Source organism: Hydra vulgaris, chromosome 12 (genome assembly GCF_038396675.1).
Source record: "Hydra vulgaris chromosome 12, alternate assembly HydraT2T_AEP".
NCBI lineage: Eukaryota > Metazoa > Cnidaria > Hydrozoa > Anthoathecata > Hydridae > Hydra > Hydra vulgaris.
The window spans coordinates 74,924,875-74,941,772 of NC_088931.1; the positions used below are offsets into that span (position 1 = coordinate 74,924,875).

Here is a 16,898-nt window from a genome sequence, read left to right on the forward strand (position 1 = left end):
GTACAAATATTTATATTGTAAATAGAATACAAACTATATAATATAACTATTTATATTTAACAATTATATACATTTGTAATATTTGTAACATACTTTTAAATATACACAGTTATAAAACATATCGTTAAATGTAGACGCAAAGATTCCTTTAACATATATTAAATTAAAATAAAATAAGTTAATTACAAATATTAAGTCTTAAATAGCTGACACTTCGCTAAAAAAAGAAAAAAAAAATCGTTAGTCCTCGTTGTACTTTTAATATTTTGTTAATTTTCGTGGCAATTTATAAGTGAATTCACTAGATTTTAAAGAATTGATACCATTCAGATTTAAAAATAAAGTTTTTTTTTTAAATTTGTTGCTGTAAGATTCTTAAAATGATAATACATAAATATCATGTGTTGAAATATATTTATTTCGTGTACATTCATTATTTATATTTTTCTCATTGGCAGTTTTGCATAATTGAAAATGTTTTTCTGTACATAATTATGCTAGCATGTTTTTGCGTGTTGAATATTTTTTTAAGTTTTGTAGGTTGTGTACTAGCCCAAGTGATATTAGCAACGTTAATGTAGCAATCAATTAAGTGATGTTTGCAAAGGTGATGTAGCAATGTATTAAAGTATACTAGTTTGCTAAAGTATTTCAGTTTGAGACTTTTGGGTGTTTTTGTATGATCTAATTTGGTACATCATTCCAAATTGATCTGCTTATTTTTAATTCAATACATTTTATAGGAGGTAGTCAAGATAGGTTTTGTCAATAATAACTCCTAAGAACTTTCGAGATTCTTGTTTTTTTTATTTTTTTATCATTTACTATCAGATAAGTTACCGTAAGATTGGGTGGCTTTGGCCCATTTTGCACCTTAATGTCTATTTCATGAAAGCCACAAAAGTTATTCCCTCAAACACCAAGTACTATTAGAATTACATAGAAAGGACAGTTAGAACTATCTGTCTCCCATTTGAAAATTATTTACCTGAAGTATCTTTTGGGTGGTTTAAATAGTGGGCCAAAGTTGCCCTGTGTGTTAGGGTGACTTTGGCCCTACCCTGTAAAAAGGGACTAAAGGAAGCAAAACAACAATAAAAACAACAATATTTAGGCAAAGAGAATAAATTTACAAAAATAAAGTGACAAGAAAAAATGTAGTAACAAAGTTCTTGTATACAGTAAATAAAATATAGGTACAAACTAAACAAGTATAGGTACCAAGTAAACAAAACAGTTTAGGTATAAAGTAAACAAAAATGACTAAATAAATGTTTTAAAAATTTTAGTGAAAAAGTTCTGGAACTGAATAAATTCCTCTTTTCAAAATTTTCTTTGGTTCCTCAATAAAATCGACTATTTCAGACTGGGGAAAAAAAAGTTGCAATGCTGGTAGTGACCATTTCCAGTTAAGTCCATTTTTTTTCATAATAGTAATTTCTGCTCTATTTTTTCTTAATTTTTTCAACTGTAGAAAAAAAATTTCGAAATTTACTTTAAAATTATTCAATAGTTATTACATTAAATAATATTAGTTATTAAAATAATTAGTTATAAAGTTTACTAATTGATTAGCTAAATATAAATAATTCAAAATAAATAAACAAACCTGTCCAGGATTTAACTCTCCATTGCATTTAACAATAACATAACAACTCTCTACAAGATTTAACAATTTCTCCTTTTTACAAACATTATTTGCTTTATCAATATTTTGAAAGTTCTCTTTGCCTAATGCTGAATGATCTAAATATTCTGTATGACTTTCTACGACTAAACTTACATCCGAAAAAATTAGATTAGAAGTCTCAGTAGTTCCAGTATTTGTACTTGGGCCAGCAAAGTCAATGTTGTTAGTCTCAATTGTATTTATAATACTGATAGGTGTATCTACATTATTTGAATTTAATCTATTATTTTCATTTATAACACAAGATGATATATCTGTTGAACATAAGCTTTTACCTGGGACAGCACACACTTTACGTCGCTTTGGTTTTTTAGAACCATCTGAGGGATCATCCAGTGACTTACATAAATGATTGGCTTACTAAATCAGTAGTTGAGTCTAAACCTACACTACAACATGGTAGTCGTGAAAGCACTTGAGACCTGTCTAATGGAAAAATTCCAGTTTTGCGAAAACCAGTTCTATGGTTATCATTCCCATGTTCATTTAAGTTGGTAATTAAACGGTCTAAAAGTCTAGGAAACTCATCTTTAGGAAGAGAAGCAACTCTCCTTCCTTTTCCTTTCTCCTTCCATTCACATAATGTTTTGCGCCTGTTAATCTTCATAGGTCTTAAGTAGGCAACATCTAATGGCTGCGTGAGATGTGTAGAGTTTGCTGGTAATGCCACAAATCCTATGTTATTGTTTTGACATGCATCCAGTACTGCAATGCTCATATGTGAAGATACGTTATCACCTATAATGACACTTCTTCCTTGAGCCTTTTTAAGTCTTGGAAGAAGTAAAGAGAAAAACGCTTTGTAAACAAGAAAAGCTTTGTAAACAACATAAGGTGGTAGCAACTCAGCATTAGCATTGCCACAAAACATTGAGGTCATTGTAGAATTAATTATGCGTTCAGGATACTTACATCCACGCTTTGTTAATATTTTTTTTTTACCTGGATCATCACTGAGATTGGTTTCATCATAATTCCATATATCATCAGGTGATATATTACTTATTTCATTTGATAGATTTATAAAGTAGTTATCAATCACAATCGTTCCTATTTCTGCTCTCTTTCGCTTTATGTTGCTTGCAAATCTTACTGTGAGTTCTGGATTTCTATTTAAAAAAGATCGAATCCAATCGCCACCTGGAAAATTATTTTTGAACTGAGGTATAACGACGTTTTTTTTCTCTAAATACCCTTTTACTATGCATCTTAAATCATATTTATCAAAAGGAAAACCAAACTCAGATGATTTTATTGCATATGCGTTAAACATGTCTTCTTTTTTTGATGTAAATATTTGCTGACCACCATACTTTTTAGGATATGTCTGTTATATTTTATTTTTTAATGTTGATCTTGGTATATCGTATTTCAAAGCTGCTTGTCGTTGAGTAATTAAACCATTCTTTAAATCTTTTAATGCATTGTCTAACTGTTCTAAAGTATAAGTGACATATTTTCTTTTTCCACGATTTGGCTTGTAATTTTGTGGCATATTTAAACTAAGAACTAAACAAATTTCGCTGTTTACTAATACAAACTGCTATACTGATTTTCTATTGCATTACTACTACAAAATTTTTCATTCCAACATAGTAACTACCATTATATCTATAAATGATCACTAAAAAAGGTTTACTCTAATACATGGGGTGACTTTAGCCCGGGCCAATGTCACCCTATTTAGTGGGCCAAAGACAACCTATTTTTTTTAATCTCAATTGCAAAAAAGTAATAAACTGTTAAGCTTTCAAAACAAGATAGAATCAAACACTAATGGTTTAAAATTAATTCAGTGTATATTCCAATAAAAAACCTTCTCCAGGTACTGCTATCGATGTAAAAGTTAAATAAATTTCCCACAATTTGCTACTAAACATTAACCGAAATACCTTGAGGTATCGATTTTAAACCATTTTTAAACAAAAATTTTGCTTGGGCTAAAGCCACCCAATCTTACGGTAATTTAAGAAGTAAATTTTCTTCGTGGTTTTTTTGATGAAATAATGAGTTTTATTTACATTTGTTTGATTTGAAACGGTTGTTTATTTATTATACTATTGTAATTTTGTGAAGTGATTATATTGAGGATTCTCTATATAAAATTATATACTATAAATATATACTTTTGATAATTGTTAATGAAAATCGTTATTATTTCAATAAACAATTAATGATGATGACGATTGTAAAGATAAACCATTACTAAAATTCCAATCATTTATTTTGTACAGAAGATTCAAATAAATTGTTTTTTAGCTGGAAACGCTACATGAAATGAGTAGAGTTACTTTGCGATTCACTTATAATTACAGACGATAAGCAAATAAATTTCGTTACTTCTCACCCTAATTGAGTATTAATTCGTGTAATAGTGATTAGTTTGTGTAACCAGACAATTTTTTCCGATTACGCAAACAGTTCCTTAAATATAATTTAATTCGTGTAATAGTGATTAGTTTGTGTAACCAGACAATTTTTTCCGATTACGCAAACAGTTCCTTAAATATAATTTTACCTATAAAGGTAAAGAAGATAAATAACAAACTGTGCTAAGCACAAAGTTCCAAAAACACTCGAACTAAGGAACAGTCAAAAAGAAGAACTCGAAAAAGAAACGACAAAACAAAATGAACTCACAAATTTTTACCAACCAATATATGTCTCCTAAAAGATTTTGATGTCAATGCGGAATAAATTTTATATGTTAATAATATGTTTAGTTTTGGAATAACCAAGCTATTCCAGGGGCAAAGTTATGTCATTTTTGCTACAGCTTGCAAAAGTAGATAAAGAAACAATTAAGCGGGGAAAAAATGAAGAAATGAACAATTTTAAAACCATTTAATACTATATTCTGCAGAGGTTATTCTGTATAGTAAAAATGCTCTACTGAAGTTTCTATCAATATTCTATAAAACATTTGAAAAACAACTTTCTTAAAAGATCGCTTTGCCAACATAAATTAAAAACTCAAATTGTTACTTACTAGTCCGAAACTTAATATAAAAGGGAAGCTCAACGTCGCGATAAAAAGTCAAACAAATTTCATTCAATTTCCGCTTGATCAATACGTAGGCTAACAATCAATTATTACGAAACGAGGACAACTTATTAGGTTCAATTTTGAAAATTGAAACAAAATTGAACAAGCGTCAATGAAAAACATTTAAATTAAAACTTGGAGAATATAAAACAGTCCAACATAATTTTGGCAACAGCAAACAACAAGTTTCTTATTTCCTACAGAACACAAATAAATTAAACACAACTCTTCTTCTCAACACTGCAAAATAATTTTAACCAAAAAATCGTACAAAAGTAGAGTTTCCACGGATTTTAATACCGGAATTGAAAACCGGTATTCGACTAAATTTTTTCAATACTGAAACTGTTTCCCAATACCATTTTTTTACGGTTTTGAACAATTTAATAATTTCAACTTAATAAAGATATCAATTCGCACTAATGCACTTTTTGTGTTTGAATTTTATAAATGAATTACAAAAAATAGAAGCTCTTTTGTTATGCTGTTTTGCGAACCACAAGCTTGTTAAATTTTTTTTATTAATTAGTTACTTCTTAATATTAAAATTAAAGCAACACTACAATTCCTCTTAAATAGTATGTACAACTATTTTTGAAAAAGTATTAATGGTTGTAACATAATTCCTTTGGACATTATTTCCGCATGAAGAAGTTCATGAATGAAGGTATATAATAGCTGTAGCGTTTATAGTAATGGTTTATATATAAGAAACAATGAATTGTTTTACATAATAAAAATTATACATTTAAGTCTAATATTTAATATATCAACTTATATTAATAAGTAATATACAAGTGATGTAATTTCGTTTGCGTTATATTTATTTTAATTTACTTTATATAATAAACGCAAAAAAAAAAAAAAAAATACCAAAACAAAAATTGACAGAATTTGGGTTAGATTTTACGTACGTAATTGCGTCTACTCACGATGGTGCTGCAATAATGCAAAAATATGAACGGATAATTCCTGTAGAGAGTCAACTGTGCCACAATCATGGTATTCATCTGGCCGTAACCGATGTTTTCTACAAAATTTTACGCACAAGCGACGAGCGAACATGTTCGAGTGACGAATCAACGGAAGAAGATCCCAATGAATATGATAATGCAAATGATTCCGAAGAACTTCTTTTTAATATTACTTTGGATTCTAACTATAATGACAATGATTATTTTAAGAGATTGATTCGCAGCGATATTTCTAACGATATCATAGAGAAAATTGCTCATGGAAGCAGCAACAGAACTTTTCGAAATGAAATCAAGTCTGTTTTTAATAATTCACGTAAACTGATTAAATTTTTTAAATTGTCAAGCGTTTGTAGCTCTATATTGCAAAAAAGCATATTTTCGAACAATAAAATAAAAAACTGATGCTAAAACCTGACATTAAAACTCGGTGGAACTTTTGGTTACAATGATTGAAAGGTTGGTAAAATTGAAACCATGCATTCAAAAATCAGTTTTGGACATTGGAACAAATAGTTTTCATGAGGATGCAAATTTTTATGTTTCAAAAGATATTTTAAAATCTAAAAAAGAGTGTTAAAACCTATAGAATTGGCTATTAAGGAGCTAAGTAAAGATAATTCAACTATTCTGACCAGCGAAGGTGTTCACATGTTTTTGTTTGAAAATCTTTCTGAACAAACGTCTAACTTAAGTGTAGTGATGCTAGATTCCTTCAAAAAGCGATACTATGAGCGACGCAAAAAAAAAATTTAGTGTCACTAATAAATTATTTGCTTAACCCCAATTGAAATACGTCATAAAATAATGATGGCTTTAATTAATGAATAATAATAATTCATCAAAGTCAGTACTTATTCAATATGCAAAAAATATAGTTAAACAAAATTTTACCAAGGTATTGGATAGTGTCAATGTTAAATCATTGGATGAAGAAGTTTTTGCATAAGCCAACAATAAACTTAAGACACAGATATAACAATCCAAACAAAGATGGTTTCTTTCCAACCCAAGAGTACTTGTTCTGATTCGATGTTTAAACTCTGCTTGCTATAAACAGCTTAAGCTGTTCGAAGCAAGCGGAGTTTGAACATCGAATATAAATAATATTGATGCTGCTCTTAAAACAATTCAGTCTACGTCAACATACGGCGAAAGAACTTTTTCGGTTGCTGGTAACTTTTTAACAAAGATTCGAAGCCGAATGAACTTTGATATATTAAATGCATTAATATTTTTTAAATACCTATTTTCGGAACGTTAAATTGTTGAGTTATTACTGCTTGATAAAATACTTTTTCTATTTTAAAAAATACGTTTAATTTTTAGATATTAAAAAGTAAAATAAAATAAAATAGAAAAAGAAAAATATGAAAACTTTCTTTTTCTATTTTATTCTTTCTTTTCATAAAAGTTTTCTAAATATTTGGGTAAATTATTCTATGGTTTTTTATAAATACCGCGCAATATCAGTTTATATCGGTATGAACAGTTATTAATACCAAAAACCAATATTATAATTTTCCGGTATTTCGGAAACTCTACACAAAAGTTCTGTTTTTAGTATGAGAATAGAAAAGTTTCTAACTTTATCAAAAAAAGTAGAAACTAATAAAAACATATCACAGTTTGCAAAAAGAAAAAAAAGAATTCCATTTGCACTTTTGAAAAAAGTTATTTACTGAACTTAAAGCAAAAAGAATAATTGAAACTGTAAGAGATTTAGCAACATCTGGTATTAGCCCAGCGGTAATTATTTCAAAAATTGATACATTCGGATTCGGAGTAAAATGTATGCAGTAGAAACTGCAAATTTTTGATGTCAAAAACTCGTACAAATGGCTACTGCAATGCTTACTCTGCGCACATAGGTTGTATCTCTTGGATAAGGCAGTTTACGGTTCACTCAAAAACTAAATAAACTTTGCAACGACCTTAAAGTTGGTACCTAATCCTTGAAAATCCGTTCCAAATAGTGCAATACTTTCTTTGTTAAACCTGTTCTTTATAAAGCAATAAAATATTTTTAGTGGTTTTGATGTAACAAATGCTCATCAGGTTAACACAAGAGTAAAAGATCTATTAAAATTCAAATAAAATCGCTGAGAATGGCCTATTTAAATCATTAGTTTTTAAAAATTCAATCATACTACCTTCAAGTATTAATCCACTGCTTTAAGCAGGTCCAGATGTGCATCAAAAAGAAGTACGAAACTTTTTTAAATTATGACTTCAACTTATAAGTTAGAGTCATAATTAAAGATTTTTTCGTACTCCTTTTCGATGCTTATAAGAAGTGTGTACTAAATAAGAGGTGAGTACTAAATAAGAGGTAAGTACTAAATAAGAGGTAAGTACTAAATAAGAGGTAAATACTAAATAAGAGGTAAGTTGTAAATGATAAAATAATAGATATAAATATATAAATAAATAAATAAGAAGTATGTACTAAATAAGAGGTAAGTACTAAATAAGAAGTATGTACTAAATAAGTATTAGATAAAAAGTACATACTAATTAAGAAGTACAAAAAAATCTTTAATTATAACTCTAACTTTTAAGTTAGAGTCATAGTTAAAAATTCTTTCGTACTTCTTTTTCATGCTAATTTGGACCAGTTTAAAACGGTAGGTTAATACTCTTAGGTGGTATGATTGAATTTTTAAAAATTGACGATGTAATTAGGCCATTGTCAAAACCACCATAGAGTAGAATAAAATGCACTGTCTTACATTTTAGGACATTCTTCGATGTGTTCTTTATGCATGTTTACTGAAACTCGTTTTACAACTTACAATTGATAACTTACAATGAAAACATTGATAACTTACAATGTAAAAGCAAAGTTGAGTATTTGTTTATTGCGCTTTGAAATTTATTTAGATGAAGTTGAAATTGACATAAAATGATTTCAAAATTTACTTGAATGTTTTAAAGTTTTCTTTAGAGAAACAAACCAGATCAAGTTGTAACTTTGCAAATCTTGTAAAGTTACCACCGTTTTATAGATTTTACTCAGTGTAAATAATCTTTAACCAGCACAGGTTATAGACGATAAACTGGTTTATGCAAATCAAAAGAGGTACAGACTTTAAATCCAACATATCCTCTATAAAGAGAATAGAATTAACAGGAATACGAAACTAATTTCTTAAATGTTTTAAGTTGATTTAAAAGAAAACTGTGAGGCCAAGCAAAACTAATAAAATACACAAAAAACATGTTAATGGAATGTGAATAGTAAAGATCTTAGCCGGCGAAAAAGTTTTTTTTAGGCCTTACTCGAGAAAAAATAGATTCGTCACCCTCCTTAACAATCTTTTCGGGACGGCCCTGATCAGTTGAACTTAAAAATCAAAAAACATTTTTCGTATAACTCTTAACCTGTTAACATCTATCTTTAAAGGTTTACAGATTAAATTTAAGTAAAGGTTTCTAGATAGTTAATTTTCTGTTTTGAATTTCTGATTTTTAAATTCATGTAAATTTTGGACAACTTAATGTAGAATAAATCGAAGTCTGGTTTTATTATTATATAAGAAGTTGATATAAATAGACACCGCACGCGCAAATGATTCGAAAGCGCACAGCGAGTTTTTAAAATGATATAGAGTTGTGGGGAAAAAAAAAAAAAAAAAATCAAAAATTCATTTAATTTTTAGATTTTTAAAGAATATTTTTATATTTATATTAAATCTTATATTATCATTTTAAAATTTTTCTCTTTAAATTAATAAAAATTTTCGAGTCCAGATACCTTTTTAAAAATTATCATTAATTCTGGAGAAAGTCAAATAAATATAGCAAATTAGGAAATAATATCATATTGATGACAAGTATTTTTTACTTTTATCATAAAATAACTTTAAATTAAAAAAATGAGTATCATTATAGCTTCAAACAATACAGAAAAATGTTTCATGTCTAACTACTATACTAAAATAAGAAGTGAAGGGTATAACCATGATGCCACGATTTTTATAAAAATTTAAAAAACAAAAGCTTGATTTTGTTGTGCTTCTTTTTAACTTAAATTTGTTATCGCAGAAATGTTATAAGTTTAAAAATGTCTGTTTATAACAAAACAAATATATTAATTATATACTTCATAAAAGACATAGATGGTTTACCCATTACACTTGTATACCTTTTAGTGAAAGCAAAAGCCAGGTAATAAAGGTTGCTGAAATCGATGAAATGTTATAATTGTTACATTTCAATCATGACAAATCTACAAATCATATTCTTTAAAACATAGTTTACGCGTTACACTTTTACGCGTTACACTTGAATACCTTGAGTACGAAAGCAAAAGCCATTTAATAAAGGTTATACGAAACAAGTTAAAAAGCCACAAAAAGAAGAAAAGATTGTATAACGTGAAATTAGAGAAAGCTAGAAAAGAAATGTATAACCGAAAGTTTAGAAATATAATACTAAAAACCTGTAAAAATATACAAAATTTACATTATAAATATTTTATATTATAAGACTTATTTTTTCGGCTTTTTTAATTTTGCAGCCTCAGTTTGATGGAGAGCAAAATCTTGCTTCATTTTGTCAAATGCTGCTTGATCGTCATCCTGAAAAACAAAGCAAAAATACAGTTAAGCAAAAAATGTAAAATTAGAAGAAATATTTCTACAGCATACAACTCGTACCGCAAAATACAAAAAGATAATTTTTAAAGCTTACCAGCAATTTTCTCATTGATTCAACAATTTTTTTTTCCTCCGACTGTTTTTTTTTCATTTCTTCAAACTTTGCTTGTAACTATTAAGATAAATGTCTTAATTAAACGGTGCAGCGAAGAAGTAAATAGATCTCGAAGTTATTTTATGTTTAAAACTTTTTTTCTATGCAAAAAGTTTTATCTTAAACATTTATTAAAAAACTTGAAAACTACAAAAATGATAAAAAGAACAACCTCTTGTTCAGCTTTTTTTAATTCATTCTCTTTGTCTTTAACTTTCTGCACAAATGTTTGTCTGATAGTTTCTTCTTTCTTTTGCAAATTAAGTAGATACTGTTCACGTTTGTTCTGATAGGTTTCTTGAATACTAAAATAATAGAAGGTTATTCTAAAAACAATTTATAGATGTCTTTTCCCAGACAGCTTTTATAAAGTGGAAGGTCAAAAACCAGTAAATTAAAAAAGAAAAATTTAAACATAGTTTAATTGTTTACAAAAGATGTATGGAAACAAAGAAATTCTCAAAAATCAATTGTTAGTTTATATATTGTTTTATATTTTGCGATATAAAATTATGACAACTTATTTTTAAACAGAAAATTATGACAAATTATTTTTAAACAGAAAATTATGACAAATTATTTTTAAACAGAAAATGCTACTATTGTTAAATTAAAAACTGTTGCTTGATACACATGTTGCTAGATAGATATAAGCATAGAATAAATTCACTTCTCGTTTGATTACCTTAATTATATGATTGCTTAAAAGCAAAGCAAATATCTTTTAAGAGTATCCTTAATGTTTTTTATAAAATCTTTTATATACATGACGATTTTTTAAAGTATATTTGTTATTATCACTTTTTTGTTAAACTTTTTTTTTACTTGTTATATTCTTTTATTTCTAATCAAATTATAAATGAAAATAAAAAATGTCGAAAATTTTTTTTTTAGAGTTGAATAATGGAATATCAAAAGATTAAAACAGTATTTCCTAGAAAGATGTGGTTGTCTGCAGAGAGATTTCCTGAAAAGATGTGATTGTCTGCAGAGGGATTTCCTAGAAAGATTTAAGTGGTTGTCTGCAGAGGCAAAAAACAAAGAGTTTTAATTATAGTTAAGTGAGTAAAAAGTTTTATCGAAAAGTCTTCTATTTTAATAAGGTAAAACTGCAGAAAATGCATTAAGAAAATATATAAAAGAATGAAAAAAACTTTTGGATTGTATATTTTAAATTTAAATTTAGCTCTACAATTTAATTTCGCCCCTGGGCCTTTGAGTCAGCTTGGATTGGCTTTGTATGAAGGTATTTTTGAAAATCAAAAGCATAGAATAAACAAACAAATAAAAATGAGAATTAATAAAATAAAGTTTCATTAGGTCTAACATGCAATGAATTCGATAAAAATAGTTAACAAAGCTAGGTATCATGTAAAAGTTGTAATAGTACATGCTATTGTTATTAATTTAACAAACAAAAGTTTAAAATTTTAAAAAATCAAATAAATCGATATAAGGATTTTAAGATTATTATTCAACTAAATCGACTTTTAGTCGACTAAATCAACTTTTAGTCGATTAGTAAGAAATCCATAGTCGATAAAATCGACATTCAATTTTTCAAAGTTGACTAATTTCGACTTTTAACTAGTGGAATTTTAATTGATTAGATTAAAATTAAAGATAAGTATACAAAATTTTATTGATTAGATTAAAATTAAAGATATGTATACAAAATTAAAAGAAAGAGGAGTTTAAAAATGTATAAAATTTAAACGTTTTATAGTTATTTTAAAACAAAGCAAAAAAACTCTAATAAATTATATTAAAATATATCTTTTTTATTAATATTATTATCAATTTAATTTCTAAATTAAAATATTGAAATTTTTAAATAAATAATTTATTAAACTTTCCCACTAAATTTCTTATTGGTTGATTTTTCATACAATGTTTCATACAATGCGCAAATAGCTTTAGCTTAATTGTTTATTAGTTGATTTTTAAATTACTGCGCAAATTTTTTGGACTTTAGTAATAATAACTTTTATCTTATAACTTTTTTATTTATAATCCTTAAACTACCAGGTGTTTAAAAAAATAATAATTAAAAATATGTAAGTTTTGACAGCTATTATTTTAGTATAAATATTTAAACAATCTAACATACCATGTTACTAGTCCAAGAATTACAGAACGCCATAATATCATTTTAAATGAAGAGAAAAACTCAAATTAGCTGAAGAAGCAAAAAAATTTAAAACCAATCATATAATGTAAAACCAACCTAAAGCAGTATTTTAACAAAAACCTGCTGTAAAAAAGTAGCTGAGAATGTAGACTTTTAAACTGCAATCAGCCTCTTAATAAAAGAATTGAAAATATTAAAATATTTGCATAAAAGGCCTATTAAAAAAAAAGCTTATTCTTTGCTAAAATATGCTACGCTTGTCAGCTTGATTTTTTATGGATTCTTAGTTTATTGCAGTTTCTTAGCCTGTTTATATTGTGCATTAGACGCGTGTATCTTACCATCAACTTTATTTCTTACTTTAAAAATTTAGATTTTAAATCTAGTCATTTCTTTTTTTTATTTTATTTCAAAATGACATCAAAAGAGGGTAGACAATTAATTTTTATATATATATAAAAAAAAAATTATGTAGACAGTCAAAAACATTTTTCTAAAAAAAAAAACACATTAAATTACCATTTGGTAAGAACAGTAAAAAAACAAACCTATCCTCTCCATCTTTAAATCCTTTTTGCTCCATTTTTTCTTTTCTGTAAAGCTCATAATGCCTTTGGTGAGTTTTTTCAATAAGGTCTTGCATATTTGTTCGAAGAAGCATTTCCCGAAGTTTGACGAAATCACAATGATTTTCGTTTTCAACTAAAGAACATGAATTTTGTAAAGAAGCAAATAAAGCTTATTAAAAAAATTACAGAAAATAAAAAAAAAAATTTAATAAAAAAATAAAATTGATCACAAGCATAAATAAATCTTATTTGTACAAAATTAGTTCCTAAACAATAAACCTAAAACTGTTCCCCACGGATATTGTCGAGCTCTAAATTTTTCTCCATTAATAATAACTTCATCACGACTACCAACAACAGCAAAAGGAAGCAACTCCTTCAAAAAAACAATGTAAATGTTGGTAAATCTTATGTTATTTTAAATTTGCGTGGATTTAAGAAAGATTTATTTTAAATATATGTAGATAAAAATTTTTTTACATTCATTTGATTGTTGATTTCTGAAACTGTTTCATCATCAGTCGGAAACTTATATATCTCTACACCATTATTTTCTAATTCAGCCATTATCTAAAATAAATTGTTGTTAAAAAAAAAAGATTTGTGAAAGCTTTTTTATTTTATTAATCAATTTTATGAAAAATCTTTAACATTCAATAAATTTTTTTTTAAAACCATCTTGATAAAAATAAACATTAAAAAATTTCAACATATTTATATATAAATATTTCTCTCTCTCTGTCTCTCTCTATATATATATACATACATACATATATATATATATATGTGTGTGTGTGTGTGTGTAAAAAAAATGTCAGTAATTAATCCACCATGGTCCTGAAAGTACTGTGCTCAATTCGTTTCTCCACGTAATGACCTTGTTTGTCAAGGTTCATGTTTTGGAGTTATAGAGTTGAGAGAGGGTTATAACCACAAATAAGTAGCCTCCTCATCTGTAGTGGCCTTCTCAGCTTTTATGAGGTGAATTAACAGAAGAAAAAGAAAAAAAAATTGTAAATAATCTTTATGAGCTTATAATGTCAATGTCAATGCCATGATTTATGTTATGATGTCTTTAAGAGTCATAGTCAAATTATCTCCAAAGCTAGAATATAAACAGGAAATCTTGAGCACAGAGTATACATTCATTCTTTTAAACTTGGTTTTTAAGCATTGTCAGAAACATCAACATCTCCTCTACAGTTTTAATAACATCATAACTAGAAACTTTTGCAATAATGTCATCACCTTGATGATTTGATAGCATTAAAAACATCAAAATTTATGTTAATAAACTCTTCAGCTGTGATGTTAAAATCTGCATTGAATTCTGCTATTAAAAATTCAAGATTATCTCTAATGCTTTCCATTACATTAACCATATCCAAATGACATTTTTTTGTTTAGCTATTACTTTCTATACATATCATGTATCTTTTTAACCTATTCTTTTGCTATTTCTTATTTCTTTAGTATGACATGTTGAACTTTTTAATCGATTTTATTGTATTTTTATAATAATATTATTATTAGTTTGTGTACAAATCATTATATTTTGTATTTCTTTTTTAAACACTTTTATAGGTATTTTAACAAACTTTAAATACTTAATTTTAACTGAAGATGATTAGTGTTAGTTGAAACATGTATTGTTTTTTACTAATAAAACAGTTTTACTAATTAAAAAATTTGTCTTATATTTGAAAATATATGTGCGTGTGTGGGTATATATATATATAACTTAAATTGGTAGTTTAGATGAGCACTCAGAGGCCACACTGAAATAGCCTGCTGCTGGGGGTTTCAGTACATACATCGACTGACAAATAGCCTTACTCGCAGGGGAGTACTGCTACATCGATTGAGAGTTTGGCATGGGGCAGTATTTTTTTCTTTCATTATTCTTCGTTTTTTCTTCTTTTTCTAAAAATGTAGTATACTATAAAGATAAGCAAAACTAGTGAGCAAACGCTCTAATCTAAACAAGGTATAGAAGATACATATATATATATATATATATATATATATATATATATATATATATATATATATATATATATATATATATATATATATATATAGTTAGACTCCCACCACGTCCCTGGAAGTACCGCGCTCAACTTAGTTTCTCCGCGCAGCGGCCTTGCTTGGCAAGGTTCGTGTTTTGGAGTTAAAGAGTTGAGAGAGGGTTGCACCACGAATAACAACTAAAAAGAAAAAATAAAAACACAAAAAAATGAGTAGCCTCCTCGACTGTAGTGACCCCCCTCGGGCCTTGGGGAGGTGAATAATCTGAAAATATATATATATATATATATATATATATATATATATATACACATATACATATATATACAGGGCTCGAATTAAGCGTATCGCGATTACTTTTCGCACCTTCGAGATTAGTTTTTTCTTACAATTTGTTTTTTCGCGATCTTTCTTTTTTTTCGTGATTATTCTTTTTTTATTTTAGAAGATTGATACTCTATTCGCGGATATTTAGTGTTCTTTTACAGTATAAAACTGCAGTGACTACTGTAACGATAATTTTTTTTTAGCGGAGCATAAAGTAAAAGAAAGAAAAATAAAAGATTTAGAAAATCAATTAGCAAAAATGTTCAAATGCAGGAAAAAGACCGATTGTTTAAGGAAGGAAAAATTTATAAAAAACAAACAATTAAATACCTATTTGAATCAAGAAATAAAAGATTTTGATTGAAAAAAGAAATAAAAGTTAATTGATTGAAAAGTCACTTTCTTAACTCGAAGGGCTTTATTCCGATTTAGCTCATTAATTATGAACAAATTTAATGATATTTTTATAAGTTTATTTTGCGAAGAATAGTGGAAGGCAATATAGACTCTAAATAGTTATTAAAGAAAAACTTTGAAGTTTGTTAGTATACTTGCTAATTTTAAATTAATAGCGATAAATGGATGCAAATAAGGACCACAGATGCAGATTATCTACAGTTAAAAAGTGGGAAAAACATTTTAATTGCGAATTAGAATACAATTTAAATGGAAATGAAGTTATAAGATTAAGATGCAGTTTATGTAAACAATTTTAAAAACGGATAAGTCAAACAAAATTGTTTTCCATGACCTTGATCAAACCAGGAACAAAATCAATAAAAAAAGATTCACTGGCATCGCACTTAAGCAGTGCGCAACATAAAGAGGCCACGCAAATTCATCAACAAACAATATTAGGTTCAGTTTCATTATCTAACTATGTTATTCATAATACTCCAATCGGGCGTGGTTTACGTAAAATGGTCGTAAAAGACGCTGACTTGTTACGGAAAAAGTTTAACATTGCATATTACTTGGCAAAACTTAAATCAAAAATCAAAAAAAGTATTAGATCATAAAAGATTCTATTATTTAGATACATTTTTTTCTTTCGCTTTATTTTATTGAATGAAAAAAGTGAACGCTAACTTTTATTAAAAAATACATTGAATGAAAAAGCATTAGATAGTAATATCATGGGAATTTGATAAGGTTACTTAGATAAGAAAACTTACTTAATAAGAATTTAATTATCATTCTTGTTTGTGATTGTGCGGGTTTTCGTGAAAATGTTAAGTTTTAACATTTTATCATGATAATGTTTTCGTCATTTTTAATAGTTTTTTATAACTGTTTTAAATTTATAAATTGTTTTGTTAGAGTTTTAAATAATTTTTTTTACTGTTAAAAATTTATAGAAAATTAAATATTTTAGTTG

General features: G+C 27.0%; 2 protein-coding genes across 4 annotated transcripts in view; both read right to left on the bottom strand.

Moving 5' to 3' along the window:
• Positions 1–1,109: 1,109 nt before the first annotated feature.
• Positions 1,110–4,239, bottom strand: LOC136089008 (uncharacterized). The gene is made up of 2 exons (XM_065814439.1): positions 1,610–4,239; positions 1,110–1,468 (listed from the first exon to the last, which is right to left on the bottom strand). The coding sequence occupies exon 1, from the start codon at positions 2,961–2,963 to the stop codon at positions 2,031–2,033; it is 933 nt and encodes a 310-aa protein (XP_065670511.1). The 5' UTR covers positions 2,964–4,239; the 3' UTR covers positions 1,110–1,468; positions 1,610–2,030.
• Positions 4,240–9,518: 5,279 nt separating this feature from the next.
• Positions 9,519–16,898, bottom strand: part of LOC100203357 (septin-6) — a 36,217-nt gene continuing 28,837 nt past the window's right edge. For all 3 annotated transcript variants that reach the window (XM_065814435.1, XM_065814436.1, XM_065814438.1), the window contains exons 10-15: positions 13,646–13,735; positions 13,445–13,541; positions 13,145–13,298; positions 10,638–10,770; positions 10,406–10,483; positions 9,519–10,293 (exon numbers count right to left, since the gene is read on the bottom strand). In XM_065814435.1, coding sequence (XP_065670507.1) covers positions 10,204–10,293; positions 10,406–10,483; positions 10,638–10,770; positions 13,145–13,298; positions 13,445–13,541; positions 13,646–13,735 — 642 coding nt within the window. In that variant the 3' untranslated portion in view covers positions 9,519–10,203. The remainder of the gene's footprint in view (positions 10,294–10,405; positions 10,484–10,637; positions 10,771–13,144; positions 13,299–13,444; positions 13,542–13,645; positions 13,736–16,898) is intronic.